At 38.4% G+C, this 22,902-nt stretch overlaps 2 protein-coding genes across 9 annotated transcripts in view; one reads left to right on the forward strand and one right to left on the reverse strand.

Moving 5' to 3' along the window:
- Positions 1-16,831, forward strand: part of TAX1BP1 (Tax1 binding protein 1) — a 57,474-nt gene extending 40,643 nt beyond the window's left edge. For all 8 annotated transcript variants that reach the window (XM_035556398.1, XM_035556404.1, XM_035556400.2 and 5 more), the window contains 6 exons: positions 506-631; positions 2,572-2,643; positions 7,114-7,288; positions 7,625-7,773; positions 14,910-14,995; positions 15,659-16,831. In XM_035556398.1, coding sequence (XP_035412291.1) covers positions 506-631; positions 2,572-2,643; positions 7,114-7,288; positions 7,625-7,773; positions 14,910-14,995; positions 15,659-15,860 — 810 coding nt within the window. In that variant the 3' untranslated portion in view covers positions 15,861-16,831. The remainder of the gene's footprint in view (positions 1-505; positions 632-2,571; positions 2,644-7,113; positions 7,289-7,624; positions 7,774-14,909; positions 14,996-15,658) is intronic.
- A 2,522-nt stretch (positions 16,832-19,353) lies between these two features.
- JAZF1 (JAZF zinc finger 1) overlaps positions 19,354-22,902 on the reverse strand; it is a 192,192-nt gene continuing 188,643 nt past the window's right edge. Inside the window, exon 5 of the mRNA XM_035556408.2 lies at positions 19,354-20,228. Coding sequence (XP_035412301.1) covers positions 20,052-20,228 — 177 coding nt within the window. The 3' untranslated portion in view covers positions 19,354-20,051. The remainder of the gene's footprint in view (positions 20,229-22,902) is intronic.

The following is a 22,902-nucleotide window of genomic DNA, read 5'->3' on the forward strand; positions in this document are numbered from 1 at the left end:
GATGTAATAACTACCATGTAATTCTGCTCACTGCCCTGTCTATAGCCTGTATATAAGCCTTCAGTGGCTTCCACTGGCTGTTTCTTCTGTAGCAGTGCTTGAGTAAAGCCTTGCCTTTGACCTTCTGGATGAAAGATATTTAGGGTGATTGTAAAAGTACCATGGGGAAAGGTTTTGAAGTGAGACACTGGAAAGGGTAAGCATGATTACAGTATGGTGTTAGGATTGTATTTGTACAAAGAAACTCAAAACAGTTAAGAGGAATAGCAGCTTGTTGAAAACTCAAGCAAGAAAAAAAGAAGTATGTTAAACATCATGTTCACAATTTTCAGTGCTCAAAGCCTTGTAATTGAGTCAGGCTTGATTTGTTGAAGACTTTTGTAAATGGTAAAAGTTAGTAAAATAGTAATAATGATGTAAATAGTTCTAAAAGCATAGAGTTATTTAGTATCATTGTTTGGAAAAAAATTATAAATGCTTCATGCTGTGCTATAAACCACTATAGGGTGAAAAGATGAAATGCAGCGTTTATGCTGATGAACTTGCTAAACTGGAGCTGAAGTGGAAAGAACAAGTGAAAATCAATGAGGGTATAAAATTACAGCTGGCGGCAAAGGAGGATCAGTATAAAGTAAGTTATGGATTTTGTTTGTGACAATGAATGGTGTCCTGTCCTTAACTTACATGTTTATTTCTAATAGTTTGAGTAATAAACAGTTTTAATGAGAAAAAACACTAAATGTACTTTTGCCCTGAATAGAAAATCTGTAGGAACAGCACATTCTTTTAATGCTTCTTTTAAAGTAAGACAGACCTGCTAAGTAATATACTTACTAAATGGCTATCAGTCTTTTCATATTGTGGATTTAAAGAAACCTTTAAATGACTTTAATCTTGTGTTGCAGGAAGAAAAGGGCTAGAGAGTTCTTATTTCTGTTGCTTACAACAATATTAGCAGGAATATCGGTTGACATATTTGTCTAAAATCTTCATACTGCATGCTACGTTACTAGTGTAGTAACATCTACTGCATTTTATCTGAATTAACGAGAGATTCACTATGAATGATGCATTGTTTTTAAAATGTTTTTGAGAGATTTAATTTAGAGGATCTCAACCATAATCTTGGTATGGTGACGTAACATGCATGCACCAGGAAGTCAAGCATAATGGACAGTTTTCTTACACAGAGCCTCCATCTTTGAGGCTGTGATATTGGAACATATGTTGCGGTGGCTTGTTGGGTAAACAAGAGAAAGATAAATGCAACACATTTCCCCAAGACCAGTTTTTATGCTTGTGCTCAATCTAATGGTGATTGTTAGTGCAGTAGAGTAGGAATGCTCTATATTGCCCATCTTTACCCATTGCAATGAACAGGATTTAAACAGAATTGTGATTATATTAGTTCTAGTAGGAGCCCTACCTCATTAGAAATTACCACACTTTTTCTTTATAAAATACTGAAATACTCTGTGGAGCATTTCAGCACTATGTAGGCTGTGGAGTCACAGTGTGATTTTCAACACTTCTTTTAAAGCTCTAATTTCACTTTTATAAAATGCATGACTCTTCCTAATTTATTTAACTTCATTAATTAACAGTGATCAGTTGGCACATGTAATTTAATGAAAAAATAGTTTGTTTTTTAACTCCTCAACAGCAGGAGTAATAAATAATTGGTTCCAGAACTGAAAGTATTTTGGCTGCAATTCAAAACTTCTTATTCAGGAGGGTGCAAGGAGGGGAGGAAAAAATGAGCTTTTTGTCCCCGTCAGTCTGTTGAACTCTGCTAAGGGAGGAAATTTCAGAATTAAAAAAAGACAACCAACCAACCAAACAAAAACAAACAAAAACACAAAAAAGATATTTAACTCTACAAAGTATTGCATTTATATGCCAGATAATTAGGTGGAAAGGTGGTTTTCAAAGTACACCAGGATGCAAATAAAACAGCACTTTGTGGAGAAAGGTGATTTAAATAATAATTTGGAAACAAGGAGGAAAAGCTTTTTGTAATATGTCAGTTGCATCTGTCTTCTCCCTGGTCACCCAACAGGGCCACGTGGTGGATGTTTGTGAAACAAATGTAGTGTCTTCGAGGTGGGAGGGTGGTTTGGTTCTCTCGTTTCTGTTGTGGGACATGAGATGGAGAGAAGTGAAAGGAAGAAATCACTAAAGTACTTGCTGGCAAATTCCTTAGAAATAGTGTGATGAAGCTTGCAAACCTGCAGCTGTTTCTGGAGAGCTGTGTCCCTCTTTGCTTTTAGCAACACTGGTGTTCCTCTTGTTTTTTTTTACCTGGGATTTCATCATTCCTTATCGTTTTTCTGAAAGCTGACAGGAGAAGGCTGGCACAATGTCCTGCTGTTACCCCCCCAAACTTACGGAGAATGTTTGATTATCTGTAGTAGTACTAGGTGTTTCACGTGAATATAGTAGACAAGTTCTTTTTCCATCTGAAAGATGAACTGAAGTAATTGAACGCATTGTTTTCACAACATAATATGCAGGGAAATAGTGTCTATTCAGTAATATAAGAACTGTAAACTGAATCTGATTTTCATATAGGTTCAGCTGGCGGAAAAAGAGAGACGAATAAAGGAACTGGCATCACAGCTGGAACTCTTTACCAGTGAGAAGGTATTGTCAGCACTGCTGTTAAATATTGTAAACTGGCAGCTGTGGGGCTCTTTGATTTGAGGAATTGCAGTTTACTTTTAAGCGATAATTTGCTTACAGTTCAAAGGTACTTTTCCATATTTGAATATTTTGCCAAAATGCATTAGCATTTTAAACTGCAAGTTCTGATAATAACACTAAAAAGAAAAAAAAAAACACAGAATACCAATTTCCAAAAACTGACTCAACCTTTGAAAATAGTTGTTACTGTTCTGTAATAGTGTTCTAGAACACATTTTCTACATATACTCTAACAAAAGCATTACAGTGCCAGAAGTTCTTTCGTTCATTCTGTCTAGAATAATACTCCATCTAGGATCTAAAATAATTATTTCTGTTTGCAGAATATGCTGTAAGTTAATAATTTCAGATTGCAGTTAGCTCTGCATTTTACCAAATGTTTGGATTTCTGTCACTTTTTCCTTTCTCACCTCAGTAGCGTCTCTGCTTTTCAGCAGGTTTTCAGTGAACTTGAAGCCTCCTTCCTGTTTTATTCCTTGGTATCCCTTACTGAAAGAGGTTCAGCCCTTTTGTGGCTAGAGGTTGATGTCTGCTGAGTGCATGTGCTTCCTGGCCAAACAGAAAAGATAATTATTGACTTCATGCTTCAGCTGCTCTCTCCTCTTAACAGAGCATAAAGTTGGAAGAATTTCATTTCTTTGTGAGAGAGAGACTGATATTTTCAGGAGTTACTGGCTGACAGGCAGCATGATAAGTAAACCCTATTCCCTTTGAAATCTTGGTGTAAGATGTCAATATTACATACCTAGCCTGACAGTTTATTTTTTCCATCACTGCTTAGGGTTATTTTTGCTTTTATCCAGTCGTGGCCTATAACTGGAGATGCACATGTTTCATCAGTAAAACCTCTAGGTTTTTCATGATGTGTGCATACAACCAAGTCCGTAAGACATCTGCAGTTCTCTTTGTTGACCACTTGTAATAATAAGAGCGGCTTGACATATGTAGCAGCAGTGACTTCAGTAAACTACAACTGAAAAAAAATATCTTTATCAGAGAAGAAAGATAAACAAGCAGTACTCTGCTTTTTAACTATATGATAGAAAGTGGGATGCTACTTTCAAGAGCTCTCTGCCTAATCAAATTCATTACCATTACTGTTAAATCAGACAAGTGCATTCTGAAATATTAATGCTAATGTGCTACTGCTGGAAGTACCTCTTAGGTATTATATGGCAATTAATCAAAATGGTGTTTTTGTGAAAAGTGAAGCAATAAAATTAGTTCACATTCAGATAGTACTGCATGATGTTGTGGAAAAGTTATGATTGTTCAGATTACTTAAATGCATCCTGTGAGAAAAAATCAAGTATGAACAGATATGTGTTAAACATAGGAATTTGCACACTGATAAATTGAAATTGAACTAATTTCAGATTAAGATACTGTTTTGTAAAATTCTAGAATCTCAAGTAGTTGGTATTTAAATTCTCTTTGTTTAAACAATGATGTAATTTTAATACAGCTTTCATATTTTTCTAATTTAAAAGAAAACACAATAAAAGTTAAGTTTTAATTAATCTAGTTTAGCTGGAGGGAGTAATTTTAAACACCACACATAAGAAGGAGAGCAACTGTAATAATAATGTATGGAACTTATAAAACCTTGGAACTTTGTCTACCAAATTTATAGATATTTACATTACAAAGAAGAATCAAAGTGCCTTGCTAGACTGGAACCATGATTTAAAAGGTTAAGCACAGTATAGTAAACAGCTTTTCAATTTATGCTCCATTATCAGTGTTTGTTTATAAATGTCACCAAACATAGCATGCTAAAAATGTTCATTTGCTGTCTCTTCAAGCCTATAAAATTACTTGGTTTCTATTTTATTTACATACTTACTGCCTTTGATTTTTAATCGGTCTCTACCCTAGCTGTCCAACTTCTGGCTAAGACTATTTTACAGCACCTTTTTACAATCACTTTGATCTACGCTCCGTTTTAATCTTACGTGATGCTAAAATTAAAGTATTAATGCCATTGCTTCTCATTCTAAACTGCTTCCATATTGCAGGAGAAATTGATTTTAAAAAGGAAAGTCTTAATTTCACTGATAATTAATTGTTCCTGCTTTGTATTGAGTAAAGATTAATTATTTAGATTTTACATGCTCACTAAAATTTTAAGACGTAATCCTAACCATTTAACCCTAACCATTTCAATCATATATGGAATTTAGTCTATAAATCTAAAGTAACATTAGCTTTGTTTTATATTGTATCAACAGGAGGATATTTTACTTGAAGGGTGTTATGCAGAAAATCTGCTGTCCTGTATTAGAATGTTTTCTAAAAGAACATAAAAAGTAATTAAAGTATTGTGTTTACAGCCAGCATGCGAAAAAAAAGACAATTTTCTGGAAGCTGACTTACTGTTTGTAGATAGCACTTCTATTTGAAAAAGACTTTGTTGTTGCTGTTGGAGTCCAAGCCCTCAATGTCTGAAACCTGATAGTACGTAGAATCGTGGAGTGGTTTGTGTTGGAAGGGACCTTAAAAATCGCCTGGTTCCAGCCCCCCTGCCATGGGCAGGGACACCTCCTACCAGACCAGGTTGCCCAAAGCCCCATCCAGCCTGGCCTTGAACACTCACAGAGATGGGGGCATCCACAGCTTCTCTGGGCAACCTGTGCCAGTGCCTGATGTAAATGTGTAGTTTCCATCTTTTTTCATTTGAGTATTTCCTGTTTCAGAGTAATTACTGAAAACTGATGTTGCATTTTTGGGCTCTAGAGTTTGGGCTGATGCTTACCTGTTTGTTGTTAAGAAAAACGTTTTGGGTTGTTCCTTTTAATAACTGAGACATTTTACTTCTCGTGTAGTTAAGTATTCTAGGTCTTGGTTTTAGGTTTAAATTGAAGGCCTTCTGGGGAAAAGACACACTTCTGGGCTAGAGGTTTTTGTTAACATTACATTAGCACATGTTAAATGAGAACCCAAAAGAAAATGCTAACCAGAAAGGAAAAAAAATGATCAGGAAACCTCTGTCTTAAAAACATTTATTATTATTTTTATTCTTATATCTCAGAAATTTTTGCCTGGCTCTGAACTGTAAATGACATTTTTCCTTTGGAGTTCGTGACATGAGCTCTTTGCAGAACCCATTTTAGTAAATGGCAGGAAAAGAAAAAGACTTTTCTTTGGATGAATTATAGATGAGGCACTGGCCATGCTTAAGTCACTTTAATTTCTGTCTTTTAATGTATATATTGGCTTAGAGTTTTGATGGTATGTAAGTTATTTAAATCCTTTAGTAGCTTGTAATAATTACTGTCTGTATGGCTTATATGCAACAATTCAGGATTTTACGTATATGGATATCTTGCAGAGTTCTGCTTGAGCTTTTCTGGAAAATTTAATTGCCTTTCTGATACAAATAATTAAATAAAGCAGGCTCTTGGAGCCCCTGAATAAATTCAGCAATTTAATATTTTGGATGAAAACATTGAATTTTGGAAGTAAGATACGCGTTTACTTTTGTTAAACTGCAAGTTCGCACATATTAAAATAGTTGAGGAAAACGATTTTCACTTTAAGTTTACAAAATAAATGTAAGGAGGGATAAGTACGGATGAGTTAGAACTTTGCTCATTAAACCTTTAGAGTGCAAATTATTTTTCACAGGAAGTGTAATAACTTTGAAATCTATGTATAAAAATATACAACTTCCCATTGAGAAGCCGCTCATTTGAAATTACATAGTAATATTAGTGCAGTTTTGTTCTGTATGATGCTTAAAAATATAAATATTGTACTTTAACTAACTAACCTGATCTGGATTATCTTTGTGAAAACTAGCAATAATTTCTATTTGTTAATATAAACAAGAATTACCAAACTCGAGTAATAGGTTTTACTTCCTGGAATCAATCGTCTGAAAAATTTCTCTGAATTTTATCAAAGGTAGAGAATTAGTTATCAGTCTAATAGAGCTGGTGTTGAACATACATTCATATATAAATAAATATGTGTATATATATGTATGTATGCCATAGAATCATTAAGGTTGGAAAAGACCTCCAAGATCATCTGGTCCAACCACCAATATTAACCACTAAACCATGTCCCTAAGTGCCACATCCAATCTTTCCTTGAACACCCTAATTCTTTACTTGTTTCACTGAATTTTCTTCATTTTGTAAGATGTAGATACTTCTTGAGAAACGTGGCAGTTGAGTTTATGCAATTTGAATTAACTGACAACAAAACAGAAGAATTCTTTAAAATACCTTCTTTGTGTTCTCTTTGCTTTGTTCTAATAGCATATCTGACTCTAGATCAAGATGAAAGGAGGGTGTGAAGATTAGTAGATGTGTTTTTAAAAACCAATCTAAATACTTCATAAAAATTTAAAACTTTTGCTGTGACTCCATGGAGTAATTACATTTTAAACTTTGTATTATTTAGGAACTTGGCAGGACACCAGGAAATCAAGCTGGAAGGATGATGGAAGGACAGATTTCACAGCCAACATTACATTTTCGCAACCCATACTCAGAGGAAAATGGACCAGTTCCTGCAGTGACAAGTAGATTACCAGTATTGCAATATGGAAACCCTTATGCAATTCAGGAAAGAAGAGGTAAATAAAGGGCTGTGCGTATTTTTTTTCCCCATATATAATTTCTCCCTTACTGTTTCAAAAACAATGTTTCATTCAGTGCAGGTTAAGTACCAACCATCTGTATACTGATGTACAGTTTATTGGTTACTGAATATTATTAAGTACCTTTATTTTATTGATGAGAATCAATAAGGGAAACAAAATTTTAGAGACACCTTTAGAAAAAGAATTTGTCTTCTGTCTTTTATCTTATCAAAGCCAAAAATGTTTGAAGGCCCTGATTTTAAATGTAAGGTAGCACGTTTAATCTCAAAATACTACTGAACAAAGATGAGCTAATTAATTTTTCTTCAGATGGAGCAGATGGTGCCTTTAATCCTGATGAGATCCAAAGACCACCTGTTAGAACTTCCTTTTGGGAACTGGAAGATGATGTAGTGTGTAGTCAGCCTTCACGCAATCTTAGTCGGCCTGATGGTTTAGAAGATCCTGAGGACAGCAATGTAAGTTAACCTTTTATATTATCGTCATTTTTCCTTGATGATATATTTACTACTGAGTATTCAAGTGTTGCACATAGGTTTTCAGTATCTAAGAAGCCTGATGCTATTGTTTTGTACATATGGAATTTTTATTTTTTTTAATCACTTCCTAATTTGTATGTGGAAACTAGGTTGTATCAGAACAAATGAAAACTTAAAGGATTCTGGTACCAGTATTTTCAGTTAGATTCTGAAAGAAAATTTCTGTAATATTAGATATTTTATCCCTATATATTAATCTCTTTTTCTGTCTTTTATGAATCTGTATTTATTAAATTCCATTTTGATTTTTATTCTGTTAAGCATCTATTTGGAAGAGCCGCTAATTGACTGTTATCTAAAAGTGGTGAAACCGAAAGTGACAGATTCTCACTGATTTCTTTTTTGTATGTTTTAAGTGGAAACTGGTTAGCTTTTCTTTCTAATACAGTTAACTTTCACATTCTACTATAAGATGTACTTCTAGAAAATTGGCTTCTGTAATGAACTGGACCATATGTCTTCATTTGAACAGGAACAGGCTTATTATTCTTTTTTATTCCAAGAACCCTTGCACCTTCAAAAATATTAAACAAGAAATACTTTTCTGCAAAGTATTGTGCTCTTTGCAAGTACAGTGGTATCATGACCTGTTTCTCATTTAGTCTAGTTTGCCACATTTAATTGCTATTAACCTTTGCAGAAGCTGATCAGTGTTCAGACAGGCATGATTTTAGCCCTGGTGCTCAGCACCTATAATGGAGAAAAATGTATTTCTCCCTCCTACCTTTTGCCCCCAATGTCCATTACTGTGAATAATTAGAAAAACTGTCAGTACTTCTGCAGCCTGTTTAAGATCTAGAATGTGAGCTTAATGCTGTTGCCCACCTTTACTTCACATTTTGCATATTTAAACTGATCATTCTTGACGTAGATACTACATATGACAAGCTCTTCTCTTCTTTAGTCATCTGCTTCAGTTTAATTAGCAGGGTGTTCTTTCTGATCTATGTGCTTTGCCCCCTTGCAAACCCAAGAGAAACAGTGCTAGAGTCTTGTGCTCATTTGCTGACACAGCTTAGATTTTTGTAATGAGATGGAATATAACAGGCTTAAATAAAGTTCAACTTGTGAAAAGGCGCCTTTAAATCAAGTAATTTATATCTTTATTTTTTTTACTTTCAAATGAGAATCAGTTACTTTCTCATCCCAAAAATAGGCTATATGTGTAGACTGTACAAATTGACATTGAAATGAGTAGTTGCAAAAATCTTTCTAGAGAGATCTAGTAATATGCTAAAGATAAAGTAGTTCTAATGCAAAACTTAAGTAATGTGGGAGAATTTCCATATACGTAGGTAACTTCTGCAGAAATGACAGGCTCTGCCTCATGAAGAATCACAGAATGGCCGAGGTAGGAAGGAATCTCTGGAGAACATGTACTCCAACCCCCTGCCGAGCAGGATCACCTAGAGCATGTTGTGCAGGATGGCATCCAGGCGAGTTTGGAATATCTCCAGAGAAGGAGACTCCACAACCTCTCTGGGCAACCTGTGCCAGTGCTCTGTCACCCTCACAGTAAAGAAGTGCCCTCTCATATTGAGCTGGAACTTCCTGTGCTGCAGTTTGTGCCCATTGCCTCTTGTCCTGGGCACCACTGAAAAGAGCCTGGCCCCATCCTCTTGACACCCTCCCCTCAGATATTTGTACACATCAATAAAATCCCCTCTCAGACTTCCCCAAGCTCAGCAGGCCCAGCTCTCTCCAGGTGTGGCCTCACCAGGGCTGAACAGAAGGGGAGGATCACCTCCCTCAACATGCTGGCAGCACTTTTCCTAATGCTCCCCAGGATACCATTGGCCTTCTCGGCCACAAGGGCACATTCCTGACTCAAATAAGCAGATACAAATATACACATATGAAGATTACTGTTTGTTTTACTGTTTTTCAAAATAAGCTGTATAAAATGTAATTATGTGCATTTTAAAACCAAAAAGATACAGAGCTCTTTGTTGGCAGAAGGTTCCCTCCCAGAAGAGAAACACTGGTAGTCTTGGTGCTGTGTTTTAAGTATTAACCATTGTATGGACTGGTCGTCTTCCTCTCCACATTCCTATTACTGCATCTTATGTTAGGTTAAGAGCTTGAGAGTACTGTCACCTTCACCACAGCATGGATGTTTTGGTGGTATCTTATGTACAGTGATGAAAATGCCTACAATATTTATCTTATCTAAGATGAGGAATCTTCTGGGCCCTGGGACTATGATACATTTGAGAATGAAGTAGAGGCTGTATACACACAACTAAAATATGCAGATTTGACTAAAATTGACTTCTTCAGTCTGTAAGGGGAGGGGGTGGAAGTGCATGCACGTGTGTTTAAGAAAAGCTTTGCCATTTGCTTCTCCAGAATGGGGAAGAACAGAAACAGCACCTCGTTTTCTTTGAGGTATCCATCTAACCTAAGGAATAGTTCAGCAAACTGAGGCAGTCTAGCATGTCACACTCACCTGCTGTAGTTGCTGCTTTCATTTCTGTGCAGTTGAGTAACTTTACAAGCTTTGTTAATCTGGATGGTAGAGGAGAAATTCTGAACGCTTCTCCACACAGTGTTTTCTGACGAGATTAGGTAGAATCGCTCCTCTGCAACTGTAGTACCTAGGGCCAGTTAAACAGTGATTTCTGAGAGGGATAAGCTGCTCTGTGTTAATCATGCCAGATAAGCACGCATGTGGTGTTGATTTTGTGTAGAATATTTGACTTGCCACAAGTTCCTGCCATCATCCACTCAGCACTGACTTTCAATTTGCTCATGCTCTCGTAACTGAACAAAATGTAATCATTTGGAGCAAGTCACTTCTAGAAGCAGGTATGTATGGGAGAGATCCATAAACAAAAATATATTTTTAATAATAAAGTGAGTTTTAGAAATATAGACCTGATTACGGTTGGCAGTAAGCCCAGAATAACTGTCCTGAGACTCTTAAAGAATGTTGTGAGTCACAGGGAAAGTGTGGAGTGTAACATTTGGCAACTGACAGCCAGGTGAGGATATTTCTTGAGATGAATCCACAATGGTCTTTCTTTTAGCCAAGTAACATTAAAAAAACAAAAACAAACAAAAAAAACACGCGACCACTTTCATCAGCCTGATCTTACTTACTAGAGGTGCCAGATACTGTCCTTTTCTATAGGATAACAGACATAAAAGGAGTAGCTGGCATCCAGATACCCATGTATCTCTTGGCTGCTTGCAGAGAGGTATGGAGAGACCGTAAAGTGTTTGAGTAGTGCTCATATGGAGCCGAGTCACCAAAAGAACATGTGTGCAGCCTTCTCTCTGGTTACCTGTGCAGTACGGAGGTGGGGTGGCTGCTCCTTGTTCAAAGCTTAAGATGGTGTCACTTTGTGGATGGTCGCGTGTGAACGCTCTCTGCAACCTGGAGACGGGGATGGGTCAAGTCTGGGGGTTTTGTTCAGTGTCACATGACTCTATTGCTAATTTCCCTTTGGCAATCTTGGAACCGATTATGTGAGCTTTAGATGGTAATCAGTAAAGCAGTAGGTCTTACCTGAGACAGAGTTGGTTAGTTTTTAGTAAAATTAGGTGAGTCCAAATGACTTGGATGGCTCAGTTGTGGGGTCCTGAAAGTAATCTGATGCCCGTGCTTGGAATACAGCACAGGCATGGCAACTGAGGGTCGGCTTCCCCGTGATTATTGCCAAACTCTTTCTGTAAAGCAGCTTCACTGGCCTTCCCGCTTCAGCTTTGGGGTTTTCAGGGGATGGTTGGTTTTACTATGGGAGAGTGGCCAGTTTTAAAATGCTACACAGTGCTTTCCAACCTGACGTCCTATATAGGAATGAAGAACGCATCACGGGTTTTACTAACTGGAGGAAACTGGGCCCTCAGCGACTGTGAACGTGTAAAAGCTGTCCTCCCTTCATATAGTTCTCACTTTCATGGGGTGCACTTTGGGAGTTTTGTCTATCTGAAATGCTAAAAATAGATAGATGGCTGTCTGAATCCAGTAAAATGGGGCATTTTCCTGTTTTTTCTCCAAGTTACCTCTAGGGGAATGTCTGAGACTTTTTAGTTATTGTTCATTGTGTATTTCTTAGCATAAGTCGTGATTAGAATAGCTGTGAAATACTGCCAGGCAGTGATGAAGTCCTGTATTAGAGCCCAATATTAACTTCTAGATAAGGAAGTCTCTCCTAGTGATGAATTTGTTGTCCAAACAGAAGACAGTTACTGTTATGTTACCAGTTATCGTCAGTTCCTAGTATACCATTCCTTAATTATATGGCGATCTCTGTGATATATACTGTGAGGGATGCTCAGTATAGATTTGCTTTCTTCTTTTTTGGGTTAAGCGTAACTTAGTTAAGACACAGTTTTAACATAATTAAGAACTGCTCTTCCTATATATACTTACTTGGCCAAGAGCAAAAGTACGGTGAGGAGACAGACTCTCCATATCTTCAGAGACCACACTTCCAATGTTTAATACGGCCATTCCTGCATGGTGCATGGGTCAGAAGCTATGGGAAGGAGGTCACAGTATGATTTTTATCATTAATTGAACTGGTTCATGAGAAGTTATATCCTTGGGATGCACAAAACGATGTTACTCTGACATGAGAAAAGCCTTTTGGAAACTGTTAATAATTCAAACCTGCTTTTGCTGAAGCCAGTGCCTGCAAGGCAGTAGCCTTGCTCACTGTATTTTTGTATTTGAGTAATGCACGCCTGAAGACCTAGATATTCTCTTTGGCAATAGGGAAAACTATGATTTTTTGTGGTAGTGTAACCTTCATGTGCAAAGTGAATTACTTCAGGAATGATCAGTCCTGAATGCTGTTACAGTTGGGCATCCAGGTGAGCAGTTTCTTTCAGGTCCATGTAAAGACGTGTTCTAAAAGTCGTTTTTTTGTTGTATCCATTGGTAATTTTGAATGGGAGAGGAGACCCATCTGCATCACTCAGTCACATAATTACAGTTAATGCCCTCATACCTAGTTGATATTTGGTATTGGTAAATCCTGACTACTCGCTCAAATAGCTGAATAGTTAATAACCCTTCATAAAACGAATAGCCTGTGCACTCGTCATTGGGTCTGCTCATCTGTCCTATGCAAAGGTTACTCCAAGGCCTTGAGGCTGAAGGAGCCCTTTCACCACAAGAGCACCTTGTCCACCTCGCCATTTCTAGCTGGGTGTTAATAAGTAAGTGCTGACCAAAAATGCCTCGTGGTCAAGAAACAACAGAGTGACAAACAGTAAAGGATTACAAGCAAGTCTTTTCTAAAGGACTTAAGTAAGTGTTAATTGAGCCTGTATTTGTAGTGAAACTATTTTTTTCCCCAAGAAAGATGCAGATTTTTCTCAGATAAGTCCTGGTGAACTTACAAGTCTGGTATTCAACAAATTTGTCATGTTTTTGGCACCATGTAAGCTGTAGCATTGTAGTATGAGAGTACTTTAAATAGTTTTTCTTCTTTAATACATACATCCTACCTCTTCCGTGACAAAAGGAACAAATAGTATTTTAAAACCCATATGCCCTTTTTACTGCAGGTGCAAAGCAAGCAAGTTAGACAGGAAAATATGTCTGTTGCTAGCATCTGTCACAGCAAGCCCCACTAGCTGCTTAATGGAAATGTTAAATGGTTGAAGCTAAACAGCTGTTGTCAGGAGAAGAAAAATATTGAGGGAATCTTCCCATCCTGCCCTATTTCCATTAACTCTTCATGAGGACAAAGTACGCTAGCCTAAAAGTGAAATATGTTTGAATATACCTGTTAGCTACCTGTATGAAACATATTGCGTGTTATATATGCTCCCTTGCACATCTGTTTTTGAAGACCAGCTAAATAAGCCATAATTCTGGCATGTGCCGTGTCTTTGAAATGAGAAGGAAAATTATTTAGGAGTTGGAGTTCCAAAAATCTTGCAGAATGTACCTATTTTCCCACCTTGAGAGTAATAGGTTTGTGCTGCGTTATCATAGAACAGAACCACGATGCTGTAGACTAGTTTGGTGCTGCATAAAGAATTGACTTCAAAACACAGTTCTCGTTTTCTTCCACCTCCTTCAATTTATTTTCCTGTTGTTGCTGTTTTCTACCCCTAAATGTGTTTGCTTAAATCACTGTGCTTGTTTAAATTGAGATTCCTAAAAATATCGTCACAGATTTTCAAAAAATAAAAAAAATAAAAAATTGTGGCCCTTTGCATGTCAGAAAGGAAGTTTTCAGAATCAGTCCCTGTAGGTATTCTTCATTTTTCTGCTTAAGAGTTTCCCATTACCGTTACAATCGGCTTTCTTCTCTTGTGAGCAGCGAGGAGCAGTGTTCACAAGAGGCTGACCTGCCTTCCTCACTTGATGGAGGCGCCAAGGTAAACCTGAGAGTCTTCAGCCTCACCATCCTCATCAGCGCTCGCTGCAGCTCCTCACGTGCTGTTGGTGGTGGTGCCGGGAGCACAACTGACAGGGGGAAGCAGCCCAACAGGGCAATTTAGCTGACGCGCCTGAGTGCGGCATGCAGCGCGGGGCATGCTTGGCTGCCGATGGCAGCCTAGGCAGATCGCTCAAACCTGACTGTTGGGAGGCAAACACGTGCAGCAGCATCTATCTATCTAGCTATTTCTTTTTTCTGTTACTGTAATTTAAAATCGACAGATTTTAAGAACCTGACTTGACGTCTATTGTGTAGAATTCATTTTTGAATTTTGGCTCTCGGTAGAAGGCTATTACAGTTTGTAGTGCGGTGCCCTGTACTTGGTTTAACACAGGTTTTTCTGTTCTGACTGAGCCCCAAGGCAATAACAGTGAGGTGACCTGCATTTCCGTAGTTACTCTATCAGTAGAAGCTTTCTAGTAGTCCTGGCACAGATTTCTGTTACATGGATGTGGTCAAAAGGCAGTCTGTTTAGCTTTTCATGTTCATTAACCACGTCTCCCTTTTGTACACCGAAGTAAAACTCGTGCTGCAGAGATTATAACATGAAAGGTTAAGTTTCAGCCACGGTTTTACTTGATAGCAAAAAGATGTATTGAGAGGGGGGAAAATAGCTGCCTCTTATTTAAAATACCACTGTTTTTTTAACAGGACGATGACAACACCGTACCTTCTGCTCCCAATCCTCCCAGCCTTCTTTTGCATGAACGTGGAACAGGTTTTTGCTTTGATTCCAGGTAAATGTTTATCTTTTATTGCTCTTTAATGGGATGGATGGGCTTCTATATCACTGGAGTCCTTTACTCAAGTTGGGGAGAGGGGATGGAAAAGGAAGGAGAAATACTATTAAGCATTTTCAATTGATGTTTGGTTTACAATTAACTATCAGAATTTGCTGTTACACAGGGCAGACTATTTGTTGTACCTTATTTTGACTGAATGTCAAATGTCGTTTGGTGAATGAATGAATAACTTTTGTTTTCTTTCTCCTTCTTTCCAACCTAATTTTGAACCTAAGTTTAGAGCTTTTATAAAGTGTTATGTTTGCTAAGAGCGAGCATTTATGAGCAGAGAGAGTGGTTTCCCATGAAACTGCTTGGCCATTAAGACATTCAATAGATTTGTATTCAGTGGAGGTTGGAATTATGTCAAAATGATGTAACTTTTTAAACGCCAAGTTATTTTGGAATCCCTGTGTAAAAAACTACATTAACCGTATTGAAGGCTTTCGGCTAAGACATTTTAATTAACTGTATGATACGTACTCAGATACCAAGTTGGCTCAAATTTAAATTAGTAGTAGAGCAGCAGCAGGAGCCCACCTCTATATTTTGTTTGGCAATAACAGATTAAATAACTTTCCTTCTTTTTTTATTCTTTATCTCCACCTCCTCATGAAGCTTTGATGTGCACAAGAAATGCCCTCTTTGCGATGTGATGTTTCCACCTAACTACGATCAGAGCAAGTTTGAGGAGCACGTGGAAAGTCACTGGAAGGTGTGCCCCATGTGCAGCGAGCAGTTCCCGCCTGACTACGACCAGCAGGGCTTTGAGAGGCATGTCCAGACGCACTTTGATCAGAATGTTTTAAATTTTGATTAAATCTTTTGTTTGCAGTGTAGCTTAAAACGAAACAACTTTGAGTAGTCCACCTATGGAAAAACAAACCACAAAACCGACAGCACAGCTTTTCTTTAATAGTGCAGATTTCTGATTAAAAGCTAGTGTACTCTAACGAGAGCCATGATAAATCCTGGCTGTAAGCTGCTATTTGAGTTACCTTCTCTCTCTACCTAACATTATATTTAAAAAAAAAAAAACAACAAAAAAAAGACCTTGTTGTGTATGTAGCTATTTATTCCCCTATTTAGTAGAATTTGGAATTTGTAAGGACACAGGAACGACTCAGCCTCAGAACAAAGGAGACCAGCTTCGTGATGCTCTTCAGCTGTATAAAACAACACCAAATCACCTACGGTTTATCTTGACCGTGAGAACTGAGGTGTGATTAAAAACGTAATAAACAGATGTTTCTCCTAGCAAATTTGTGTAGTCTCTTTTCAGTAACAGTTAAACCAGAAAGTTGCATAATTTACATAATTTACCCAATGAAACTATAGTTTTCTAGTACATTTCTGAAATGTAGATGCACGTACTGTGAGATTACATGCCTGCAACAAAGGTAATGGCAAATACTTCAGTTTTACGTATGCAGTGTTTGCCTTAAGGAATAATGTTAAATGAAGTACGTTATACTTTAAGGCAGAATTTTTGAGTTGAAAGAAACTGTTGTGCTTAAATGCCTAGAAATTAATTGTTTAAAAAGTCATTGCCGTTATGTTGCAATTGCATTCAGTAGAAAATATTGTTATATTTTCACAACAGTGAATTGTGTTCATTTTTGCTTAGGGCTTTTAAAACCTTCTGCATTTTAACTTTCTGTATTTCTTTCCAGTAAGTAAAAACATGTGTGTATATCTAAACATTTTATATTTACCTAACTGTATTAAGTAAATTGCTTTCCACTTGTTGTACAGTAGTCTTGTTACATTAAAAGCAGAATTATTCATGGAGTCAGCGGTCCTTTTTTTCCCCACTGCTTATTTATTTTGAAATAAAATGAGCCAGAGTTTAGGCTTTACGTAATTGCAGTAAATGATGTTTCAGTTTTGTATGATAAAGTAAATGCTGCTCACATCTATTTATGTGCCTTGTTTTAGGGAGACTTGGGGATTTAGGGTTTGAGTAACTTCTGTTGTGTGCAGCTCTTACTTGTGAACATATGCAATATCCTGTTCAGTGCAGGGTTTATTAAAAGCTGCATGACACAGATAGACTGCAGGGCACTGAGCAGCAGCTACTACAGCAGTCCTCTGCATTCCAGTTTGGGTCTTACATCTTTTTTAAACTCCAAAACTCCTGTCAGTAGACAGTCCAAGGTAAGGTATGGAAGTACTGAAACAATATTTTAGCAATTTTTTAATAACTCAGTACTGTATGAAAACAGAACTTGCTATAAAAACAAAATATTATTAAAGTTATGGTCATATTAGTAAAGGTGTCTGAAGTCTCAGATGTCGGCATCCTGCACAGGCAGGACAACCTCACAACCTCAGTGTGCCAAAGCAGATTTCTTTGAGGTGCGTATACAGGGAATTGCTGAAGTTTCCCTATTAAATAAATAGCCACCCTGACACAGCCACTTAAAATAGCAATTCAAATTTTAACAAGTCTTCTTTTTTTAGAGCTAGAGGCTTCAAATATGAAAACCTTCACAAGAAAGGTTCTCATACCCTACTATTAGAGGGTTCAGGAGCATCACCACCACCTCTTACCTGGCAGGCTGAGCCCTGGTCTGACGTTGGAAGGAAATGTCCTCTGCAGGCTGAACGTCCTTTTGACTGCTTAAATCCAAACGCTGCATTTTCTCCTCCCGGCTGTAGCACCCTGTGTATTTGTCTGTGTGAAGGATGCAGCTCTCAAGCTGCTGCAGGTGTTATGGAACACAGAGTTTGATGAGCCCGAAGTAAAAATACACAAATAAGACTGTAGACAGCCCAAAAGCTTCACTCTATGTTAGTGACAAGTAGAGAGCAGTCATTTTAGGTCAGAGGCAGTTTATTTTAAATGTGATTTGATTTACATTTATAAGCAGCTTTCTTGACAGGAATTCGTGAAGTTGCCTTCAGTTCTAAAACAAACCTCTGTCACTTTCAAACTTAAAGTACTTTGTCCCCAACAAAACATATGAAAATATAATTTAAAGCACACTTTTTCACAGACACAGTACAATACATTCACTATACACAGTATAACAAAATAGTCCCATCTTTACCTGTTTAATAATACTGTCACAATGAATAGGTAAATAGAAACTGGAATTTTGTTTTTATAGTTGAAAGGAATTTACATGCAACAATGACATTTTACGACTGTTTAGCTGTTGAGTTTACTTACCCAGCCTGTAGTTTCTTGCACTAGGAGCAGAGCCAAAACATAGTTGTTGGCCACGTCTGTTGCCAAAACTGCAGAAGGTAGGAAACGGCCCCATGGGGCCTTTTGTGTACCAATAATTCTCATGTCTGGATCATCCTCAAAACCCAGCTGACAGCACTGTGCAATACAACCACTGTCATCTCTTTAGGATTTGAAAAAGTGGTGTTTTGTCTAAATACAGATGTTCGAACCTTAGTGATTAGGATGATTCCCAGTTTTTTGGAGAGATTTCTTTTTACTCAGCTGAAAAAACAGGTAATTGTCATCCTTAAAACATTTTCCTTTAAAGCTTTGGAAAAAAAAATAAAGGGAAAGGCTTATTCCTCATGTTTTGAGCTTTCTTTTGCACTTAAAAGGATGGGAAATAAGCAAAGGCGATTACTGTACTGAACATTTTGCATTCCTCCCTAACCCTTGCCACGTAAGCAGTGTTTCAAGGTTGGGGCAGGGTGGGGGCTGCCCCCTCGATGCAACTGGCCAGCTAAATTCCAAGAATAGCACTTGTGAGAGAAGAATGCTCAAGGCAGGATAGTAAGCAACAAATGTTCAGGTATGGTCCAGACACGAAGCTCTCTCATGCTGACTTTTGCTCTAAGTCACTCTCTGACCACCTGCTGCAAGAAGCACTTAAATCTTCAATAAGGCTCATATGTCATATTTCAGCAAAATTAATTGTAAAGCTAAACAGACTCTTCCAAATGGAATGCAGTGACCTACAATGAGAAGCAAAAAACGTACAAAGAAAATCTCAAAATACAATGAACAGGAGGGAGCGGCATTGGCAGCTCCCTGAGCACAAATAATGGACCTCCTTAAACCATGCGCAGAATTTTTAATTTTTATTTGCAACCACAGGCACATGCTAGTACAGTAGTTGCAAGAATTGGCAACACATAAAACATTAAATCTGTTGGCAATAGAGAACTACAAAGTGCTTTAAGACTTCATCTGAGATGAAGATAATTCTTTCTCACACACACATAAATTTGCACTTAAGTATTTCCAAATGTCTTTCTAACAGATATTTCAGGGGTAAATATTTAGTTGGACTGGGATATTGGTCCTCAAAAGTTTGATGGGCATGAACATAATATGACATCTTGTACAAAAAAGAAAAAAAAGTAATTTCTAACACTAAAGTGATTGTTTACTAGTTCAAATGGCAAGATTTTCAGCATTTCAAGAGGGAAAAAAAAGATTTGCAAGATAATATAAAATACAGCAAGCACACATTTTTATGTATGTTATTTAAGTATGAAAATATTTTTAGCATATTATGTTAAACATTCTTTCTTATTTATATTTCCATTACCTAAAAGACTTGCTACTCCACTGATAACTCCATTATGTAAGGCATGTTAACTGTAGTTTGACAACGGTGGTATTGTTTTGGTTTTGCACACACACTGACAGATGCATTGAAAGTCTTCATCACATTACAATCTTGAAATTACATCAGTGCCAAGCTCTCCTCCTCTTACTCCTATTCAACACTTCAGTACAACTAAATACGCGACACCCCCTAATTTTTTTGTTTTTGGAGAAAAAAAGTTCTGAAGAACCTATAGCTTTTATAGCACCTTATCTCAAAGTAATGAAAATGGGTATGATGATTACATGTGCAAATGTACAAAATCATTAACTCTACAAAGATACATCATTCCAAAATTACAGAAAATTTTAAAGCATGCATTTAATTGTTTAAAGGGTTGCTGAATGCTTCCCCTGAAAAAGGTGGCTGTTCTCAAAATCAGCAACTGCTGGTGAGGATTTCTTGGCACATTTGTGACCAGCATGTTATTGCTGCATCTTCCTGATAATCTCAGCAGACACGGGGGGATGGAAATTGATTGTGTGGTGCCGCAGGCCCTGAGCTGTCTTGTAACTCTTTCCACAGCGACATTTGAATGGTTTGCGTACGCGGATTTGTGTTCTGTGGCCGTTCTTGGCGTGGTACTTTATACCATTCACATTCTGCGAGCGAGAAAGCAGAGCGTTAGTGGTCGACTGGCCTAGTAACGCCTTGGTGTCTGCTAAAAAACAAAACCCGACTAATGGCACGGGCAGAATTACTCAAATTGTCAGGAACTCTCCAGGTGTTGTGCATGTGTTGTGCTCCAAGACAGGGTGGGACAGGAAGGAGAATGATCTGTGCAGTCCTAATGTATCACACCTGGGTAGTTCTGATTTTTATCTCCGAGCGCATGGCACTTTCCAGAAATATTGCTTAGTGGGATCATACATAAATGTTCTTTGCTTCCTGCCATTTTTTTTTTCTTATAGCATTGAAAAATGTTATCCTGAGGTTCATTTACAAGCAAACAAAGGTTTGGCATGAAGACTCGAGTCACACTTCTTCAAAAAGCTGGAGCTCCCCCCATGGTGTTTTTGTTCCGCTCCGTGTCATTGTTTGTAGATATGTCTTTAGGCACCAGCAACTTCTGATAGTTTACGCATTGTCTCCAAAGAATTAACTGCAGGGAACAGTTAACTCGGAGTTGCGCAGGGCACTCAGAAAATAATCCAAAGAAGCAGTCTTCAAAATAGCTATTGTTTGGGAAGATCCTACAGCTAAAACTGGAGGAGGACTGTTTTCCACTGCAGTTTGGAGAGGAAGGACAAGGGACAGCACAGCAACATGCGCAGCGACACCGGCACCGCCAGGGAACGGGCAGCGCTTTGGCTAGGTTAACCAAGAACCCTACTGAAGTTACATCACACACCTACCGCTGCTCTTCTCATATCTTTCTGGCAAAAATGGAAGGAGCCGTTGTGGTCTAACTAGCACGCGATACTGCTTTCTCTAGGGTTCATCCTAACAGAGTCTCTTTCTCACAGTATAAATTAGCTTCCACTAAGAGAGCTTGGATTTTTTGGGGGAAAAAAAGGGGAGAGGAGGGGGGGAGGCAAACTGTGTTTCATTAGAACTTCTCCTAGGAATAAAACCAAAAAAGAAGCCAAGACAACTTGTAGCAAAGGTACAGCTCTGAGGCTCTACCATATCCTTTCTAAAGTTTCTAGACGTGTGCCTCAGATTATTATTATTATTTTTTAACTAAAAAAAAGCCAAAATCAATTAACAGCCTGGATATTAGTTAATTTAGCCCACTAAGTAAGAGCTTAAGGAATTTTGTCTTTGCTGAGCCACGGCCTGTTGTTACACATGACATAATGTCCCCGTGGCTCTTGGAGCAGCAGGCTCAGCTGTGTTAGCAGGCAGGTTACGGTAAGGGAAGCTCCAGCTTGGAACTCACAGCAGTTGGATCAGGAAGAAGAAAAGGAGGAGAAAGAGAAAAGAGTTAAAAGCCTTCTGTAAACAGAACCGAGCTGAAACTCCTCAAACTTCACCAGACTCTACATGTATCAGAAAGCTAACATCAGGGAGGCATCAGAGGTTACCACCTTTGGTACTGCTCTCCTGCCAACACTTTCCTCTCTCCTCCCCCACCTCCTAACCCGATTTACTCTGCATCAAAATCTCAAGTGCTTGGTGATGCTCCTGGCAGTCCCCTCCAAGCGCTGCCCACACAACACTGAGTAAGAAAGGGCCGAGAGGAACTTGTGGCCCCCATCACCAAGCCAGGAGGAGCGCGGCTGCAGCAGCCACCGCCCAGTGCCCCGATGGTGCTGTCCCCGCACAAAACGCTGTGCCCCATTCACTGGGTGCTGACCGTGCCCCTGCAGCGATGTATTTTCAATCTTCAAGCAAACAGCTCTCCAGTTTTAATCGTGAGGTTGGGCGCAATATTGCCCCCGCCAGATCTCGCAGTGCCCGGCAGGGGCTGCACCTCCCAAGCCCCATTTTGGGGCACGTGCCAGCACCCAGGTACCGCGAGGACCTGCACCCCGAACAGGAGGGAATCAGAGGGTGACCTGCTAAACTGTTGCTACTGCAGTGAAACTTCAAAAACAAAGTAGACCTCAAACCCTCTATTTATCTTGGAAACTACAGAAGCCTGCTCAGACTTTCACTCTTTATAAGCAATCATTTTAAGGTACTTTTAAACGACCAGTACCAATTGTTACGGACTCCCCAGATCCGCAGTCACGAATACCCTCACTGCTCCGTGCCAACTGTACTCGTCTCCTCTTCCAGATTTTTTTAATGATCCACTCAGCCTCAAGTACAGAATGCACCACATGCTTTGATGGAAGGGGAAAGTAATTTCAGGCAGAAAAATTTAAGGAAATGCTAAAACAGCAACCTATGTGGAATTAATTGGGCTGTGGAAGGTTTGAAAAATAGTAAAACACGCAGGGTATGAGGAGCTAGTGTAACATGAAATCTGATCTGCACTTGTGTCTAAAAGAAAGCTGTTGTTAGAATTACAGTCAACTCTTCAGCACTTTTTCCACTGCTGCAATGTAAACACTTTGTTGTATGTCTGGGTTGAGTTTGTTGAGGTATGGCAAAAAACGCTGCCAAACCCATACATCACTTTTATTGCCCCAGTTACTTAGGTTGCTCATGATTTACTCTCACAAATGATTGAGGAAGAAGATGGCAGTATAGAAGGACACTCACAAACCTTCAGCAGGAGGAAACAATTATTAACCCGGGACCAGATCAGGAGGATACAGGGGAGTTCAGCCTGGCACTGCCCGGTCTGCAGGGACATGAGGACACTTGACGGACCCACGAAGCCAC

This window comes from Cygnus atratus, chromosome 2, assembly GCF_013377495.2.
Source record: "Cygnus atratus isolate AKBS03 ecotype Queensland, Australia chromosome 2, CAtr_DNAZoo_HiC_assembly, whole genome shotgun sequence".
NCBI classification, from domain to species: domain Eukaryota; kingdom Metazoa; phylum Chordata; class Aves; order Anseriformes; family Anatidae; genus Cygnus; species Cygnus atratus.